At 51.5% G+C, this 20,340-nt stretch overlaps 1 protein-coding gene and 1 long non-coding RNA gene across 2 annotated transcripts in view; one reads left to right on the plus strand and one right to left on the minus strand.

The window, feature by feature from the left end:
* Trpc7 (transient receptor potential cation channel, subfamily C, member 7) overlaps positions 1 to 16,609 on the plus strand; it is a 121,798-nt gene extending 105,189 nt beyond the window's left edge. The window contains 5 exon segments of the mRNA NM_001191691.3: positions 1,347 to 1,542; positions 6,317 to 6,538; positions 7,399 to 7,479; positions 13,841 to 13,916; positions 16,068 to 16,609. Coding sequence (NP_001178620.2) covers positions 1,347 to 1,542; positions 6,317 to 6,538; positions 7,399 to 7,479; positions 13,841 to 13,916; positions 16,068 to 16,237 — 745 coding nt within the window. The 3' untranslated portion in view covers positions 16,238 to 16,609.
* Positions 1 to 20,340, minus strand: part of LOC102555284 (uncharacterized) — a 218,096-nt gene that overhangs the window by 180,413 nt on the left and 17,343 nt on the right. The window contains exon 2 of the long non-coding RNA XR_015641042.1: positions 17,396 to 17,498. This is a non-coding gene — a long non-coding RNA (uncharacterized LOC102555284). The remainder of the gene's footprint in view (positions 1 to 17,395; positions 17,499 to 20,340) is intronic.

The raw sequence follows: 20,340 nt of genomic DNA on the forward strand, positions 1-20,340 counted from the left end.
CCTGCTAGTGAATTCCTGGTTAAATGTTAAACACACAGCTTCAAAGGAAATAAAAAGTAAGCAATACCCAGCATAAATTCATTTTGGATACCAGCCTCTCAGACTCGGGGATGCACGGGGATGAGCTACACTGCTGTGCACACCAGCCGCCACCCCCACACATAGACACCCCCATATTCTCACATGCGGGGGGACTGTAAATTCATGCGAGTCCAGAGTGGATTTTTAGCCCAGGTTGGAAAACTTAACATTTTTGTACATTTTCTCAAATAAATCTCAAAGCTTGAGAGACGCCGATGGGGTGGGGTGAGCTCTAGTTAATCTTGGACATTTGTGGGTGAGTGTGGAAAAACTGAAATGTTAAGGGGCGGGGGTAGGGGGGGAGTCCTGTCTTATAATGGCACTGGGAATTTGGATGAAGACTAGAAAGTTGAACTTTATGTCCCTAATATATATTCTAAGCCATCCAACCGAGATCCAGCTTTTTGATTGGATATTATGTAATAAGCCTGATACAAATTCGTAGCCAGAAGGTTAGGACCGGGAAATGTGCTTGGGGACTGAGACCACCGTATTCAGTAACTTCAGAGGGTCAGAGAGCAATCCGCTAACGGCCAGGCCTTCCCTGGATCACCCGCCGTCCGTGTGTGGCACACCCCAGATGTGGCACCCGCAGAATTAGAACGACACATACATTTTCCTCTGCCTTTTCTTCTGACCAACCCTCCCTGGCTGAGAGGTCTTTGTTTATGTGATCGCTCTCAGGCAGTGAGGATAAACAGAAGCCTGCTACCAGGTAGTCAGAGACCCACAAGTGCCAGGTAGCAATGCTAACTCTGTTGAACCCAGGTCGTGGTCAGGCTGTGTAGCCTAAGAAAAGCCGTTTGAGAGTCCACGGAAGGAACGCTGAACTCACCTGAGGCTCAAAAGCAAACATTTGCCCTGCGTTTAATTTTAGATGTCTGATTAATTACAGCGGGATAAAAAAGAAAGAAAGAAAGGAAGGAAGGAAGGAAGGAAGGAAGGAAGAAAGAAAGAAAGAAAGAAAGAAAGAAAGAAAGAAAGAAAGAAAGAAAGAAAGAAAGAAAGTCCCAGCCAGGAGTCCCAGCAAATTTGAATTTAAAACGGAAGAAACTGTCCTGTGAGAGTCTTTCTGAGTCTTCTCAGAAATCTGAGTATCTCAGTATTTCAGAGCATAGGCATGAGCTGCCCACCCCAGTCCCGATTTGGTGTGGGGGTTGGGGGGGAGGGGGAGACCATTAAAGCCTAGTAATGAAAGGGCAGCTTTCATTTCAAAAGTGCGAACTAGTTCAAGGTGCTTGAAAGAGCCGTCTGCTTCCTCGTAGAGTTGAAGAGAGCTTTAAAACCCTGTTTTGGTCCATATTTGGCTTGTCTGAGGTCATCTCGGTGGTGCTGAAGTACGACCACAAGTTCATCGAGAACATCGGCTACGTGCTGTACGGCGTTTATAATGTCACCATGGTGGTTGTGCTGCTCAACATGCTGATAGCCATGATCAACAACTCCTATCAGGAAATCGAGGTAAGCCAGCTCCGAGCTGTCCTTCCCCTGGTAGTCAGAACGCCGCAGCAAAGAGGGCCGTGGCATCAGACACGCATGCGCCCTCACGTGGGACGCTAAGACTGTAGGTAGCAGACAGGCAGCCCTGCTGCCGACACCATGTGGAAAAACCTAGCGAGAGCAGAAGGAACCAGGCATTCAGGCAGCCCTTGGCGCATCACAATGGCTGCGAGCCCATTCCCCCTCTGCCTGTCTTGTGCTTCTTAAGTACCTACTGTGTGCTGAACCAGTCCCACAGTGACGGTGCAGACAAGTCCCTGTGCCCAAGGAGCTCATAGGTCAATAAGAAAAAAAGCAGAGAATGGGGATGTGGAGATTGCTTCGTGGATACAGTGCATGCTTACTTAGCAAGCATGGGGACCCGAAACTGGCTCCTGAGACTCTATGTAAAAAGCTAAACATGGCACCGTTTGCCTGTAATCCTAGCTCTGGGAAGGAAAAAGCAGCAGGATCTTGGAAGCTCTCAAGCCCTCCAGCCTAGCCTGGTCAGTAATCTCCAACTTCAGTGAGGGAACCTGTGCCCTCAAATACGGTGGAAAATGTTGGAGAAAGATCCCCAACATCAAACTATGGCCTCTACATGCACACATACAGGCATGCACACTCATATAGATCCATGTATGTACAACGCCCTACACACACATACACAAAAACAAACAAGACCAGGTAAGGGCTGGGGAGATGGCTTAGCAGGTAAAGGTACTTGATGTGCAGGTCCTGACGACCAGGGTTCAGTCCCCAGAACCCATATAAAAGAGGAAAGAAAGAAACAACCGCACAAAGTCGTCCCTTGACCTCCACATGTGTGCCATAGCACACGCATTCCCATGCTGCACACACATACAGTACTAAGTAATATTTTAGTGTTAAAAAGCCAGGTAAGGTGATCACCACATCACCACGTTTTGGGGTCGGTGCAAACAGGCACAGAAGATGCAAAGTGAAGAGAAGGAGACTGACTGGAAAGCTTGGGGCCACCTAAAGATGGAAACCGCTTTGCCAGAAAGGTAACCGAGAGGGGCTGGGGATTTAGCTCAGTGGTAGAGCGCTTACCTAGGAAGCGCAAGGCCCTGGGTTCGGTCCCCAGCTCCGAAAAAAAAGAACCAAAAAAAAAAAAAAAAAAAAAAGAAAGAAAGGTAACCGAGGTCAAAAGAAAGTATCGGGCTGTGGATGAGGCCCAAAGTGCTCACCAAGCATGTTGAGGTCTCCGGTGAGATTCCCCAGGAATGGGAAGGGGGTGGGGGGTGGAAAGGAGGGAGAAAAGAGATGCTTTAAAAATAAAGAAGTTGGGGTGCAGCTTAGTGGTAGCATTTGCAGAGCCATATCAATCCCCAACATTTCAAGAAAACAAAAGGTATCAACAGATGATTATTAAGAACTAAAATACACAAGCCATGAGCAGTCTTATTAGAACATCAAGGAATTGGAGCAGCTCAAATGAGCAATATACGAATCAAGTTAAAGGGCTGGAGAGAAGGCTCAGCGGTTAAGAGCATTGACTGCTCTTCCAGAGGTGCTGAGTTCAATTCCCAGCAACCACATGGTGGCTCACAACCATCTGTGATGGGATCCGATGCCCTCTTCTGGTGAAGAGAGAGATAGTATACTCATATACATAAAATAAATCTTTTTTTAAAAAAAGCAAAACAAAACAAACAAACAAAGTAAAGGAATCAAGTTAAATTGACCATGATGGCCCTGAAGAAGTCAATATACTTAAGAAGAAAAGGAAGCCATAGTGGGGGTGGGCAGCAAGATGGCTCAATGGGTAAAGGGACTTGTTGCCAAGCCTGGTGACCTGAGTTCGATCCCAGGACCCATGTGGTAGAGAGAACTGACTCCCGAGAGTTCCTCTCTGATTTCCACACATGCACCACAGCATGAACACATCCAAACACATATGCACACACAGTAATAAACAAATGTAATACCTTTCTTAAAAGGTCAGTGCACATACCTAGAATACCAACACACACAAGACCATGTCTGAAAAACAAGCCAGCGTACAGAATAGATGAAGGTTTTACCTAATGATGACAGTGGAAATCTCCAAGCCTTATAGAAAGGTGTCCCCTGTGGAAGAGGGGACAAGGGGGAAGAGGGGACAAGGGGGATATACATTGGGAGTGTATGTGTGTTTGGAAAAGAAAAACCTCCTCAAGGAGAAAATGGGAAAGGTAACTGGGGCTGAAGAGATGGCTCGGTGATTAAGAGCGGGTACCACTCTTGCAGAGGACCAGAGTTCAGGTCCCAGCACCCAGGGGACCTTATACCATCTTCCTATAATACCATATTCCATATTCCGTTGGTACCTGCACTCACATGTTCATGTGCCATTCCCACCCCAGACACACACATACACACGCTCATACATACATACACACACACACGCACACACACGCACGCATGCACTTGCTTTTTAAGAGGAAAAAGAGATCCCCATTGGGATGCCTGCCTCATAGGCAGAACTGTGGGAAAAGGCGATGGACAGAGTCCCTTTCAACGTCTACCTCCTTATGCTTTGTAAGTTAGGGAGAAGCTCCCCCCGGTGCTATTAAATGAAAAGTGCAAATTGTATTTCTCCAAACACAAGCAGGCAAATCTCCTATGAATACGAGGACACACGTAAACGAGTGGGGGAGACGGATCGGAAAGGATGCCAAGGATGGGACCACAAGGATGGGACCACAATCCTCCTGTAGGGCGGGGAGCCGGAAGTGGACGCAGGCTCAGTCGTGGCCTGTCGCACTTGCTGGCAAACCCTCAATAAGAAGAAACTATTGCATCCACATTTTTCATGTAGGAAAATAAAAAACTCAGTCCAAATACGGATTTTTTTAAAAAGGGTAGAATCAGACTGTGTGGCTTTAACCTCGGGCATTTATTTTCTTATAGCGGTAGGAGACAGAAGAGCAGGACGCCCAGGCAGATGGTTCCCTGTGAGGCTGTCCTCCTGGACACTCAGAGAGCAGCCTCCCAGCTGTGCCCTTCCAGGGCCTTTCTGCCAATCTGCCTGATCAGTGCGCCCGTGTAACCTCATCTAACGTCAAGCACCTTTCAAAAAGGTTCTGTCTGCAAATCCATTCGCATCCCAGAAAAGTGGGGTGAGGGCGACAGCAGATGGTTTTTAAGGTCATTTGGTCCATCATATACACTCCCAGAAAGACCATTGCAGACCACAGACTTGCACCCCACCCACCCCACTCCCCAGAGAATGCAGCACACACGGGAGGGATAGACCAGTGACATCTTAAGAAGCATTTTAATATATTTGGTTTCCTGTGCAAATAAACTATTGCCAACCAGTCCTATCCTGCTGAACCTCGTTTTTCCCAGTGTAAGAAAGGGCAAAGAGTGCTTGAAGAAAACCTGTGGGTCTCTATATCTCCCACCCGGAGATTTAAGCAAACAGTTTGAGGTTCAGTCCACTTAGCCCTGGCATGACAAGGTTGGCTAAGCGATACCTGCTTGGTCCAGGGCTGGGGAGCCCATAGCTCATAGCTCAGGGTGATATGAGATGGGCAAACACTGTGACCTAGCCCCTCCCCTCTAGGCCCTGGACAACTTCTTATCCAAGTCAGAGGCTGTGAACTGTCCCCATGAGCCAAGAATTATATGGGGCATGAACCCTGGGTCTCATGAGCACATTTGGCAGTGGTGAGTGAATATTTGTAAGCCTTCCATGAGGACACTTACGGATTCATTCACTAGACAGTGAGCACTTCCTGTCAGGATCCATAGGCTCACCCGCCCCTGCGACCCCATCCCTCTCCTCCTCCATCTGGGACAGTCATGGCTCTCTGAGGAGCCACTGTGCATTGCCGCCTGACTGCATCCTCGACCCCCAACCCTCCACCTAGCCTTTTGTGTCAGCATTTAAACGAGCAAAACAATTTCTTTTAAAAGTGAGAAAACCCTTCTACAGGGCTCTCACAGTTCTCTACCGCCAGTGTTCACACAGCTCGGTGGTTCACACTGCTCAGTGGTTCATACTGATCAGTGGTTCACACGGCTCTGTGGTTTACACTAATCAGTGGTTCACACTCCTAAGTAGTTCACGCTGCTCAGTGGTTCACACAGCTCAGGGGTTCTCACTGCCCAGCACCGCTCCCACTGTTGGCTCGAACCCCATTCTCCGTTCCACCTCCCCGCCTCAGGCTGACTGAGAACTCCTCAGCTCTAATATCAGCCATGGAACAGACTTTGAGCCCTGGTTAGGCCAAGCCCAGCACGAGATCCTTTCTCAGAGTGGGCGCGTATCTCTAGGTCAGCCGCAGGCAGGCTGACAGTGATTAATCCATCGTGCCATTGGCCAGACTGTGGGATCCAAAAGATACGCCTCCCCCTAAACACAGGCCAGAAAGCACAGAGTAGAATGTTTCCTCTGCAGGAAGCTGGCAGTAAGGCCTGCTCCCCGCCGGGGAGATTAACAACATTTCATGCCTGTGTCTGGCATGGTTACATGTCTTCTATGGATATGTAGTTCCTTTAGTTTTTCTAGCCACCTTTGAAGCAGGTAAACAGTTTACATTCCCATTTTATAGATGAGTTAGCTGAGGTCCAGAACTGCTAAGTCAAATGCCATAGTTTTCACAACTCGTAAGGACCACAGCCAGGATTTGAACCTATGTGGGTTCCAATGTTCTCCTCGGCGTAGCACCCTTCTTCCTCTTGTTTCCCATCATCCTATATCATCGTGGCCTCTGACACATGTAACTGTTCCCTTGTTCTGCAGGAAGACGCAGACGTGGAGTGGAAATTTGCTCGAGCCAAGCTCTGGCTTTCCTACTTTGATGAAGGAAGAACTCTCCCTGCTCCCTTTAACCTGGTGCCGAGTCCTAAATCCTTTTATTATCTCATAATGAGAATCAAGATGTGCCTCATAAAGCTCTGCAAATCTAAGGCCAAACGCTGTGAAAACGACCTGGAAATGGGCATGCTGAACTCCAAATTCAGGGTAGGTAGCATTGGGCGTGGGGGGGGTGAGAAGATGAGGGGAGCGGGAGGAGGAAGGAGGGAAGGGAGGAGGGAGGGGAGGAGGAGGAGGGGGAGGGGAGGGGGAAGGCTGTGTTTGACTCCCTGCTTCAAACAAAGGAAGCCAGCCAGCTGGGAGCTGTGAGGGGCCATTGCCTTGTAAAACCTACCAGGCACCTCAGCAAAGCACCACCCAGCAGAATGGCCCCAAACCCCTTAGGGAGATGCTTGAGTTCAGCAAACTGCCTGCTGCCCTAGAAAGACATGACCCCAGTAGAGGGGAGCTCCCTAAAAGCAGTGGCTCTTTACCCTCCTAACACTGCAACCCTGGAGCACAGTTCCCCAAGTTGTGGTTACCCCAACCATAACATTACTCTCATTGCTACTTCACAACGCTAATTCTGCAGGATATGAATCGTGTGTAAATATCTGATATGCAGATGGTCTTAGGCGTCCCCCGTGAAAGCCTGGGTTTGACACAGGCTGAGAACAGATGTCCGAGGGCATGTGGAGATAGAATAGCTTTTTGTAGAAAGTACCCAGAGGATGACCTGAGAACCGAGTTCCCTGCCCCGTCTCTCTCACTTCCGCTTCCGTGGTCTCAGGTTCGCAGCATGGCAGAACCTCTGAGGTGTTCTAGAGGAAAGGCAAAAAACTCAGGGCTTCCTCGACCAAAAGGGTCAATAAGTCTGTTACCATGACAACTCAGTCCCCAGGAGCAACCCTCTAGGAAGCCATGCCATTTCCAAATCTATTTCCAGAAGGTCCCCCTCCACACTGGCCCTGTAGGTAGATACTCTCAAGTCCTGCATGCATGCGTGTGTTTTTCTTTCCTTGCTCCAGAAGACTCGCTACCAGGCCGGCATGAGGAATTCTGAAAACCTGACAGCTAACAGCACCTTCAGCAAGCCCACCAGATACCAGGTAACTACCCTGTCCAAAGCGTGGGCAGAGGTGGATCCCACCGAGATGGACCCAGTCACACTGCTGTGCGAGCACAGAGCTCAGCTCCCTCCGGAGCGCCTGCCGAATGGCAGACACTGTGCCATTCACCAAGAAGGCAGAAAGTACCTTAGGGGCACCTCCAGGCCACTTAAGGGGAGAGACAGATGACAAAGCCATAGACCGCGTGCGGCATCAAACTGATCGAAGTCCCAAGAAGCAAAGAATAAGGTTAAACCTGGAGAAAACCAGGAAGGCCTAGCTAGAAGGGCATTTTCACGGAGAGGAGAGTTGGCCAAGACCTCAGACAGACAACCTCATAGACGAAGATGCTTGCACAAAGATCTCGAGCTGCTGGAGGGGAGGGCAGAAAGTAAGGTCGGAAGGAAGGCAGGGCACTGCCACTCAGGAGGGGGGGCAGAGCTCTCCAAGAAGGTCCAGGAGAGGAGGGTAACCATAGGGACAGACCCAGTAAGACTGTATTCAGCTTCAGTCATCAGTCAGGATGCAGGTAAGGGGGACACGTGTGCAGGTTCAGATATAAGGACTGACGGTCACAGTCGGGCTGTGTGAGGGGACAGTGGGGAAAAACAGACACAGGCAATGCACAGTCTGGACACACAGCCAGCAGGGCCTGAGGGGAAGGCGTGGCCCCCTCCATGACACCCAGTGTGCCCAAGGTGGCCAGGTGGATCTCAGGATCATCCATGCACACCTGTCCTTAGACTGGTAGCCCCTCTGCCTGCATTCCCTACATCCCTTCTGGAAACCTGGGCTAAATCTCTGTTCCAGTTTGAACCGGCTCCCGGGTGGTGATGCAAGGTAACCACCGGTTAGCTGTTAGACATTCTTCCCCAGCCTTCCACTCCCCTAAGTGTGGTCTCTCCTGGCTGTGATGTTGTCCTGGGTAGCCCTCTGGACTGACATGAGAAGGCGACTTGCCTCTGGTGCTGCCTTCCCAAGGGAGCCCTTACAGACCTGGCGTCTCCCTGACACAGGTCTCTAGCTGAGTCTCCTCATCTGGGTTTCAGAAGCCAGCTGTGCAGTGGAGAGGATTTAATTGCACAATTAAGAAACAGTTCAGCCTCCAAAGCGCGTACGGTTTTATCGGACGCCACGAGCTCAAAATTGGCAGCGGGCAGCTCTTGAGTTGAATCGTGTGCAGAATGGAGATGCCCAGTTTGATCTGCTTTGAGCTGTTTTACAGTCTTAGCCCTCTGACCAGCAGAAGGCTCCCACTTCGCAGCTTCTGGGAGAAGAGCGTAGATTTTTCCCTGTCACCGAGAAGATAGGAATACCTTGTAGAAACTCCGTCTTGGGCGGAGGCAGCTATGAGATAAAGGGTGATTGCCTGCGGGTGCCCTGCTCACAGATGAATCTCGATCAGCCCCGCAGCCCTCTCCTATCTGCCTACCAGCATCACGGCCTCCATCCGCCCAGCCTTAAATCTCCCAAGAACCCCTGCTGCGATGACAGAGATTGGCTGCTTTTCAGCCTCAGGCTAGGGGTGACCTTGGGAAGCTTGCTTGTCTTTTGTCGCTTAGAGAAAAGCTCCAGGCTACTTATTCAAGTATTCATCGCAGGAACGCACAGAGGCACCTGACAAGGGCTGGGGGATGGGCAGACTGAGGAGACCCCTGAACCAGCTGTGCTCTATGTCTGGGCATCCTCCTGAGCTGTAGTTGTCTACTCAGGACATTGACCTTGAGATGACCTCAAAGGACACGTGGAAGCGGGCTCCCCCAGATTCTGGCAAATTTTACAGTTAAGAGGTCTGCCTGGCTGAGGCCCCACATCCGGTTGTGACCCACCTGACCACCTGATTCTGAGGGCACTTCTGTGACCCCAGAACACTGCCCAGGCACTAGCCTGGCATTTCTCTTCCCAGTGTGTCCCCCAGAGTTCCCTCAGCCCTGCCTTGCTGGGGCTTGGCAGTCCCTTGAGTGGGTGAGGACAAGGAGCCAGAGTCCTGTCACCAGCAGCAACAGGCAAAGCCAAAGGATGGGTCTGAGGGTGACATGAGCGGCTTTGCCTGTCTGTGAGCCCACGGGGAGCCTTCCAGTCTATGTGCTCGTCACACAGTAGTTTCCACACGTGCAGAGAACCTGAAGGCCTCGTTCTTCTCCCCAGAGCTGCTAGCTCACTGAGTGCCTGTTCTGTCAACCTTGTACAGTCTGGTCATTGGCAGAAACCCTGGAGTATTCCACTCTGCCCTGTCACCAGCATCCCTGAGCCTGAGTCCCTTTGACCAATCCTTAGGCGTTCCCTGATGGCTAGTATTCTCTGTTTTAAGCTTTTCCATTGTCCTACTGCATTGTTTGGTCTTTGTTCCTACAGACTGGGGGAGCCACCTTGGATTGCTAGATCCCCTCAGCACTAGCTGTTGGCTTTAGTCAGGTCGTTCCCAGCCCAAGAGACCAAACAATAGACCAACCATGATATCGTTGGCATGGTTAAGTTCCTCTCCCCTCAGAGTTGCCCTGTGGCCTGTTCCAAGAGTCCATCTCTTAGGGGTACAGACCCCAATACCCACTCTGTGAGGGAAGCATTTCTCTATGACAAAGGACGCAGCCACAGCCTAAAGACACCTCAGAATCCAGGCACAGTCCACTATCCAAGCAGACCTTAGCTCGCATGACACAGCAGGTTGTTTGAAAGGGAGGGCGTTTATTTTGTTATTGTTGGGGGCAGCGGCTTGGTTGGGTTTCTTGAGACAGGACCTCATGTAGCCCAAGCTGGCTTAAAACTTGCTATGTAGCTAAGGCTAGCCTTGAACTCCTATCCCAGCCTGGCTTCAGGGGAGGCAGAGTCTTCTGGTTCACCTTCCAGCTGTCCTCTACTGTGAGACAAACCAGCGTGTTACAGCCAGCCACGGGTGCTGCTTTTCTTGTGCCAGGGCCTCACAAACATGACCGTCATGTGTGGCTTCTGCCGAGCACACTCCCATAAGCTGCCGCTTTTTGTTGGCGGAGGGCTACGCCATGTCCATCTGGTTCCACCCCACTTGCCTCTGTCAGTATACGCTATGTATTCTCTTCAAAGCCTGTGCTCTTGGCCACCTTGGCAGCATGAAGATTCACAGGCCCCCGAAAGGAGGGTCTGTGTCCCCTCCCACCTGCACCCAGAGAGCACTGACCCCAGGAGCCTGCCCTGGCGAGGTGCTCCTTGCAACTGGATGCTCGCTATGCTGTATGACAGCCCCTTCTTACTCACTGTACACCTCCTCTGCTGAGTAACAGCACTAAAATACCTCTGCTGCTAGTTAAAGTCGTGGGGGTGGGGCCGGGGACGGGCCAGGGGTTGGGGAGAGGGAAAGGTCATCTTCATGAAGCCAAAGGACTCAGTGGAAGAAAGCAAGATGTCTACAGTTCAGCACAAAGGGCGCCCTCCCTCCCCTCTCTCCACCTTCCCTACATCTGTCCCACCCTACCCTACACACACACACACACACACACACACACACACACACACACACACACACACACACAATGAAGCAGAGGAAACTTGATAACCACTTTCTCCAGAACCTTCTGGCATGCATGTCGGGGAGAATACCTTCCAACCATTTTCTGCTTTGAGGTGCACCATCGCCATCTTGTCCTTCAGCTCCCATGTTGTTCCAGTCTCTACTCTCTGTACCCCAAAACTGCAGAAACCCACACAGATCAAGCAGTTAGTGAATGGGCCATGTGTATTCAAGCGCAAAGGCTGTGAGGCCAGGAACTCTAGCCTTCTGCGAGGTCGCCCGTCTGCCGACATAAGGCTTCTTTCTCTAAGAGGGACCCAGAGCCCGCCCAAGCCCACTGACGAACGGATCCAGCTCATGAGCTCCTCATTCCCCAAACCACCAGAGAATTCACCTTATTGCGGCTTCGGTTTTCATGTTGGCTAAACTTAAACCCTGGCCTCCCCTGCTCCCCATCTGTGAGGCCCTAAAGAAGTCCCTCACACTCTGAACCCACAAGTCATCTGTAAGTAACAGTTCATCTGTCCCTGAGCTTCTGGGAAGATTGAGATCAGTTCTGTGAGTAAGACTAACACAGGCTATAAGATGCAGCATGAATGTCTTAGCTCCCTCCTCCTCTCCCTCCTCCTCTTCTTCTCCCTCCTCCTCTTCTTCTTCCTCCTCCTCCTCTCCCTCCTCCTCCTCCTCTCCCTCCTCCTCTTCCTCCTCCTCTCCCTCCTCCTTCTCTCCCTCCTCCTCTCCCTCCTCCTCCTCTCCCTCCTCCTCCTCTCCCTCCCCCTCCTCTCCCTCCCCCTCCTCTCCCTCCCCCTCCTCCTCTCCCTCCTCCTCTCCTTCCTCCTCTCCCTCCCCCTCCTCTCCCTCCCCCTCCTCCTCTTCCTCCTCCTCCTCTCCCTCCCCCTCCTCTCCCTCCTCCTCCTCCTCTCCCTCCTCCTCCTCTCCCTCCTCCTCCTCCTCTCCCTCCTCCTTCTCCTCTCCCTCCTCCTCCTCTCCCTCCCCCTCCTCCTTTCCCTCCTCCTCCTCCTCTCCCTCTTCCTTCCTCCTCCTCCCCCTCCCCCGCCGCCGCCAATTCAGACTGGAGCTTGGCAGCCGTGTTCTGAAGTGATAAGCATAGATAGCCCTTGGGATATTTCTGGAGACTTGGATTGATTGTGTGACTCAATCAGGAGCACAGCAGACACTACTAACTAGGAAGCAGTGTGGTGACTTCTACACCCACAGAAAGGTGCCTCTCATCCCCTTCATTTCTAGGTTCTGCCTTGCCATCTTCATCAGTAACAGGGAGACTCTTTCACTCCAGAAGTAGAGAGGCCGTTTGCTGGCTTCACTGAGACGGGGTCTCGCTGTGTAGCCCAGACCTGGAACTGGTCAGGAAATCACTAACCTGTCTCAGAGCGCTGGCATTCCAAGCCTATAGGAGCGCACCCAGCAGGGACACTTAATTATTGAGGTTTGCCTTGAAAGGGGACTGGTTCAACTAGCTCCCCTGTACTTGAGTCAGCCTAGCACTGTGCAGTAGACAAATGCTCAGGATGTTTTAGATTTAACAGGTAACTCCATTGCCTCCTGTGAGAATCTATAAAGAACAGTTTTGCTCTCTGTGTTTGTTTGGTTCGTGTTTCCACTGAAGGTACCAGAGGGTGGGTACATGTTCCTGTAGATACCCTGCTTCAGAGAGTAGAAGAATGTACCCTTCAGACACTGCTGTGCTAACACCCACCTCACGGGGGTGAACAAACAGGGGACAGGGGGAGGGGAGCTCGATAATGAGTGGTTCCCATCATCCAAACCATAGAGCTATGGGGACAGGAGCCCACAGGCACGGCTGAAGAGGGGCTGACTAAACTCACCCAGGCCGTGGGTGAAAGAAATTTAGCTCAGTACAGGTAACACCTTGGGACTGTGATAGTCCCTGCTGAGAGCATTAGCAGGAAAATGACTCGAAGCCTCCGGTGCCTGGCACACAGCACAGTTCCGTCTTCCTGTGGTCAGAGAGAACTCAGGACCGAGCCCAGGTCCACTACCAGCTACTGAACTCCAGAAGATACTGCCATGTCCTTAGTTCTAGGTGTGGTCAGGTGAACCAAGCACTGGCTGGACCGGGTAGCACCAGGGAGCAGGGGACCCCGGCCCCTCCCTTCAGGCTGCTCATGAGAGCTAAAATCCCAGGTTTTGGAAGATTTTGAACCTCTGATTTCATTAGAACCCTGGCTGGCAAAACCCAAAGCTCGGCTCCTCTGGGCTCAGCTCCTGACACGAGCACTACTCTCGGTGCCCCTTACGTGTAGTTCAAACTTTGCTCACCTAAGGGATACTTGCCAGCAAGTTATCTGGAAGCTAGGGACCAAAGCCTTGCTCCTCCATAACAGGTGTACAGGGTCAGGCCTGTGCGCATGCGGGGACATAGTCTCTCCATCAAGGTCCAGCTGAAAGTGCAGTTGACACTGGCAACCCTCCAAGTATAGACAGCATCCTCTAACCTGGCCTTAACTGCTCTCATGAACAGCAGGCCACTCACTGTTACCCATGAGGGCTGCATTTGCCCCAAGGACCTGATAAGACTTCCCAGAATTCCCTGTCGGGCTATAGCAACACTGGGCCTAAGGTCCTCAAGCAGAGCTGTGACTCCAAGATGGTTCTCCTTCCCTTTCTCCTTGGCTTGGCTTCCCATCAGTTGGAAGTGTCCTGTTCTCACCTCCTGGGAGGTAGGGAGGCTAAGCAGAGCTCTGCCCAAGGCCTCTCCGCTAGACAGAGCACCCTGGGACCACACTAGGCTGCTGGCGTCCAGTGCTGAGGCCTGGCTGGGTGAGAGAATGTGACGGTGCTGGCCTCGCTGCCTCTGAGCGCTGCCCCTGAGCGCTGCCATGTTTCTCCTTTCAGAAGATCATGAAGCGTCTCATTAAGAGATACGTGCTGAAGGCCCAGGTGGACCGGGAGAATGATGAAGTCAACGAAGGTATGGGAGGCCCCAGAGCGATTTTACTCTAAGTTTACAGATCTGGGGCAAGCACGGTTCTCTCAGGTGAAGACTGGAGTAGTTTGGGTTCTGCGTTCTTTCTGGAGAATGCCTTGCTCTTCAGTGCAAGCAGATGCATTCCCGTGAGCTGGGGAGACCAAGGTCTTCACTTCCTCCCTGCAGCAAGCAGCAGCAGCTGGTCCACCCCTTATCTCTGCACTTGCCCCTCCCCTCAGGGTCCGCCCCTCCCCTCAGACTCCCCCTTCCCCTCAAAGTCCACACAGCCCCCATCACCTCCTCTCCTGCCACCCGGCAACCATCATCTCTACCCCGCCCTTCTACCTTCTACCTCCTCCCCTGTAAGGAAGGCACGTGATTAGATTGGTTCCTGGATGGTCCCGGATCCCCTCCTAACCCAGATGATTAGCGCAGGATTCCACCTGTCACCTTAGTTCCTGTTTGCTGTGTGATGTAACTCATCCTGAGGCCAACCGTTAACAATGACACTGTGGACATCATAGAGAAATGGGACATTGCTAGTCTGCTTCTCACAGTGATGACATCCACAGTTGTCTTCAAGCCCTTTGGATTCAGGATGGCCTAGAATCAATCCATTCACACCTTATATGGGCACATATACAAAAGGGTCCCATTTTCAGAATCTTCCACTGGCTCGGACCCAGCTGCGCATCGCATCTCTGTTCCAAGGTCTGGGGGTTATGGCGACGGCAGTTTCTCTGAGGAACTCTGAAGTGTCCCTCTTTAGTGGCAGCTGGCGAAAGTGCAGATCCCAGCCTCATGCCTGAGGCGAGGCCTGTGGCTGACACTTTAGAGAACAGCATTAGGTGCTTCCCGTGCTCACTGGAGTTCCGTCTACCTCAGTCTCACTGAGAGAGCTAGTTTTCAGTCTAACTTAAGCAAGAATCTTTAGATTCAGATGCCTTACACCAGGTCATTCATCATGTAACATCTAGGATAAATATTTGAAAGACTCTTGTCCACAACTGGGGGTAACCTGTCTCCCCTCACTTGGGCCACGGGGCCACAAAAAAGAGCTCAGCTACTGAGTGACCCTTGGCTTCATATCTTGGGTACCTAGCATCGAGCCCTCACAATGGCAACACCCAGTCTAGCTGCTGAGCTCATAGAGCAGCAGCCCTACCACCCCTTGTGAGCCCCAATTATGAGATCATGGGGTGCCACATCAGCCAGCCTCAGGCGGCGTGGGGCTGTGATGGACAGGAAGGTAACTAATACAGCCTGGGGGTGGGTACCCAGATGTCATTTTAACGTAATTGACATGAGCCCGGGGCTTAGTGAAGAACCCTAATAAAAGCAGGGGGTATAATTGTGTATATGAGATCTCTGCACTTTATATATTTAAGCACACTGCATAAGAGATGGGAGTAGTATGTATACCCACAAGCAGTGGCCCCCTGCCAGAATTAAGCCTGGTGTCCAACATAAGAGAAAAGAATCTTTCTACTCCCCTTTGTGCTTAATAGATTCCCACAGGTCCAGACCCATCTGGCTTCTAACCACTGGGGTCACTATGGAAACAGAAAATGAAAGTGACTGTCTGGTGGTCCCCTATTAGGGGAGGAGGCAGCTGCAGGCATCAGGGGGGCTCACCTTAGGGAGGTCAGGCTGCTTCTAAGAACTAAGGGAAGCTGCAGCCGGCAGCTGGCCAGCCCTGGGGCTACATTCATTGTCCAGAGCCCTGTTCTCCAGAGCTTGGGGTTTCTCTCCTCTGCACACATCCACAGAACCAAGCAGAGCATCATGAAATGGATGTCCCAGCTAATGAGCACCTTGCTTGCTCTTGACATCTGTGTATACTGGCTCTGAGGCCAACACCAGAGCCAGCAGTGTGTGAAACAGGTGCCCGAAAATTCACAGCCCTGAATTCCACCTCTCCAAGCCGTGAAGGGAGAGGCTTTCCAGGAATGGGAGGCGGGGCTGTAAGTGTGTGTGGGAAACAGGCTGGGTGGCACTCCTCCGAGGACATCTGTGGGCACAAGGATCTTCAAGATTCCCAATACACTCCCCCAAAACTCATCCACCCCAGGGCTGGACCTGCACCCACAGCACAGAACCTCCTTCCTGCTACAGGCACATCCCCACCAAGCCCTCTTTTCTGTCTTTACACAGGTGAACTCAAAGAGATCAAGCAAGACATCTCAAGCCTTCGCTATGAGCTCCTGGAGGAGAAGTCTCAAGCTACCGGAGAGCTGGCAGACCTGATCCAACAGCTCAGTGAGAAGTTTGGAAAGAATTTGAACAAAGACCACCTGAGGGTGAACAAGGGCAAGGACATTTAGCGGCCTGGGGGCACTCGTGACTTCTAACAGCATTCCAAAGCCAGACCAAATGTCCCAGTGTCAACCCTGTCAGGGAGCAGGGGTCCCATTGGCTCCGTCCTGGGCACGTGGGCTGATATCTGTAGCCCAGAAACTGCCTGGATCCAGGATTGGGAAACTAGGCTGTTGGGAGAGACAAGCTACCCCAAGGAGGGAAGAAATGCCATCAGACACATTCGAGACCTCCTGTCCAGCCTCCAAGGCCAAAGCAGGAAAAGGCCATCTTGGATGCACATGTGTGCCCTCCCACTGGAATCAGGACGACAGCTGTGTCCTGGGAAGCCCGCCCTCTGCACCTGAGTCCTGTCTTATTCCTCCCCAACATACGCACATGTGTGTGCACGTAAGCGCTTGCGTGCGTACACACACACACACACACACACACACACACACACACACACAACCAGAACCGGGAGGTGACCTGTGACCTACTCTTAAGTGCCAGATGAGAACCCAGATAGCATAATAGCTAAATAGTTATATTTGTTTATATAAAAAAAAGTTTAAAAACACTAAATCAAAAATTGTACTGTAGAGAAAAGTTGTCATTGTTTAGAGAACAACAAAATCCAAATAATGTATTTTTACCTTTATTAAGATTATCTTGTATTTACTATTTTTACCTAAAATGAGAAAACAAATAAAATTACCTCATAAGAGCCTGGGGGATCTGTGTGGATGTGCTACTGGGCCATCTCTGACTGGCGGGCCCAGCTTTGGAAACCCTCCAGATCAGAGCTCTCTGGAGGGCAGGCTCAAACCATAGTCATGGCCCCCAAGAACAGCCCAGTCTCTACCCTCACTGTCAAACCCCACTTGTCATTCCCAGCCCTGACCCCAGCCTCTCGGAGGCCAGGCAGGAAGTGAAGGAAGCACGGTGGGAAGTGGCGGGTTCACTTCCTCTAGTTCTCTCCCGGAGCATCCCTGTCCTGCTGGGTGTGAAGGGGGAGAGGACAGGGTACCAGGGATGGAGCCTCACATCTGAAGGGACCGGAGAGTAGGAAGAGCTACCACCAGATGGCGCCCAGCCCCAAACAATGGGCCCTGGGATTGAAGGAGACCCCACTGGTAGTGAGGAAACAGCTGGTGGTGCAGATCAGCTTGTAACTGAGTACCTACTGTGTGCTGTGCTCAGGATTTCCTGAGAGTCAGTCTTCCCAGTCTTCACAGCGACCCTGGAAGGAGGGTCAGGGCTCCAATTTCAAAAACCCAGAAGATAACCCTGGAAGAGAAAGAGAAAAGGAATGGGTGTTTATGCACATACATATCCCCACACGCGTGTGTGCGCATGTGTTAGATGGTTACCCATGTGACGGATGATTTCCACCTTTACAAAAGCTTCAACATTCTGCATTCATAGAACCATACCCTCCATTTGGATTCTGTAACACACAGTATGGCATCATCTCAAGCTAGGTGGCAGCTGTTCCTAGGCAGTCATGTGATTACATGTACCAACAGGCAACAGTCTACTTGGTGGCTAGTATTTTCGGACACAGGTACCCAGTGAGCTATTCTGTTGGGTATCTTTGGCCTACTCTATCTCACGTTAAGACTGCTGAGCATAGGTTAGCCCATACTGCCGGTCCATAGAGAAGGTCCAATAAATGCAGTTTGTCTCAGAGTAGTTTCAGCTCACGGTGGGGTTGCATATGTGTTCCCTGTAAGTCCAGAAGTATGCAGGAATTTATATGCAGAGAGAGATCAGACTTGCTTTTTGAGATATCCAATTGAAAAAGCTGCTTAACTCTGCTGTGTGAAGGTAGCTTGGAGTCATAATAGGAGATTCCAGACGTGACTGGTGTCTGTGTCTGTGACTCACAGACGGTGAATCCCTACTTCTTGATAATACAGTCTGTTTGGCCACATCCGCCTCATTTCAAACAGCAAAGGAAGTCAACATTTGTTGGGCCCTTTTATGCAGAGCTAGACAGCTAGAAATGATGTGGCCACAAATATTCCTTATCTGGGTCTTCCTCACCCTACCTGTACCACGAAACCAGGGCTTGAGCAAGATGCCAACTCTGACCCACGGGCACCTTGGGTACATGAACACGACACTTCACAAATACAGACTCCTGTCGTTAGCCTGGGGTCACTGGAGGGATTGGAGCTGTATGTCAAAGAACCTCTGGGGCTGGAGAGATGACTCAGTGGTTACAAGCACTGGCTGCTCTTCCAAAGAATCTGCTTTCAATTCCCAGCACCCACATGGCAGCTCACAATCTTCTGCCACTCCAGACCTCTGACGCCCTCTTCTGGCCTCTGTGGGAACTGCATGGTATACCAGCATACAAGCCGGCAAAACACCCCAAACACATTAAAATAAATAAAAATAAAAAAACTAGAACTATCAAGTCTATAGGTGCCTTTTGAGGCTGTGTGCTTGTCCCTGGGGGAAAAATGTCTTCCCCTTTTTTTTAATACTGTCCTCCAAGCTCCCAGGCCTGCACAAGATAATGAATGCAAGCCGCAGAGCTTCCTCTGTCTCAGGCTAGGACCCAGCAGTTCCCTGTTCCAGCCTGGACTCTGAAGAGAGGAGTACATGCTTGGTTGGAAGAGCAAATAATCTGACCAAATTACCAATGTTTCCGGAAGATTTCCTCTCAGATCCCCCCCACTTATCTTCCTCAGACTGCTGACAAACACTCGTGAGACGCAGCATTCCGTTCCCTAACTGCTTCCGCCAGAGGCGCTTGGCAGCCCTGTTTTCAAACTGTATGACACCCTTTTCCTAAAAATCCTAAGCTTCAGATCTGCTTCTCAGAGAGGAGAGCGGGAAACGACCCCCGCTGCATAATTAAAACTGGAACGGAGACTGGCACCATTCATTAGGCCTTCAGGGTCATCCAGGAGTGGCTGCCAGATGGGTGAGCAGGGAGTGAGGAGGAGGCAGGGGGCGGGGCAGGGGAGGGGAGGAGGCCGGGGAGGGATAGGGGAGGGAAAGAGAGGAGGCGGGGGCGGGATGAGAGGAGGGAGAGGAGGAGGGGCGGGTGGGAGGAGGCAGAGGATGGGGAGGTTATAAACAGTCTGAAGTGGAGAGCCTGGGACTGAAGCTTGGCAGAGCTCACCAGCCTGGAGCTCGGCAAGCTCCTTCATCAACATGACCCTCCATGTTGTGACCCTCCGGTGCCTTGACCCTCACAGAATTAGCCAGTGCTGACAGGGAAAGCTGTTTGTGGAGACCCCTAGGAAGGACAGTGAAGAAGGAAATGTGTGTAGCCCAGGAGCGGAGGAACAAGAGCCACTTCCTGAAGCTCGTCCGATCAGCAGCAGTGCCCACTTGTCCTCCTGCTGTCCCACGGAACTTTAATGTGTGCATCTGTTGTCTGTTGCTACTGCCCAAAAGGAAGGACCCAGGACTGCATATGGGACCAGGGCCAAAGAGTGGGCAGCCAGTGTAGCCCTCCAAGGCCTGGATTTCTGAAGTTCATGCAGGCACTACCATCCGGCTTGCAGAAAATGCAAGCCACCCCGGCTGTATTTCAGTCCCGCTGTAGCTGAGCTATGTGGCCCCATTCCCCCTAATCTGGAGAGTGGCCCTGATGCCTTCCACAACACAACACTACCTTCTGCCCATGGGGAGGCTCCTGATCAAGCCTCTGTGGTAGGCAGAGATTAAGCAAGGAGGTCCTCAGTGTTTGTCGCTCTCAGATGGCTTCTAATAGGACTCAACAAGTCCTGCTGACACTTCCCAGACAAAACCCCCCAATTAGTGCTCGCTAGCTAGCTCAGCAGCCGCTGACAGGCAAGCACTCTCATGCCTGAGAAGGCAGCACTCCTCTGCCTGGGGAAGATTACCTCCCAGCGAGGTCTCTGTCAGGTCTGGCTCCAGGGAAGTTCCTCACATGAAGGTGGCAGGCCTGGGAAGGCTGTGACACTCTGAAAGCAAGTAGCTTCTTGGACTGTCACTCCCCTGAGGGGACATTGATGCTTTGTGGCTTGCAGTAAGGTGGGGTTGACAAGCAGAGCTGGCCAAGGTGCTGCTGGGTGCTTTCAGCCGGTGGGGAGAAAGTACTAGAGAGAAGGAAGCACAGGAGAGAGGGAGGGGAAGGAAGGGAAGA

This window comes from Rattus norvegicus, chromosome 17, assembly GCF_021556685.1.
Source record: "Rattus norvegicus strain SHRSP/BbbUtx chromosome 17, alternate assembly SHRSP_T2T, whole genome shotgun sequence".
Lineage (NCBI taxonomy): Eukaryota > Metazoa > Chordata > Mammalia > Rodentia > Muridae > Rattus > Rattus norvegicus.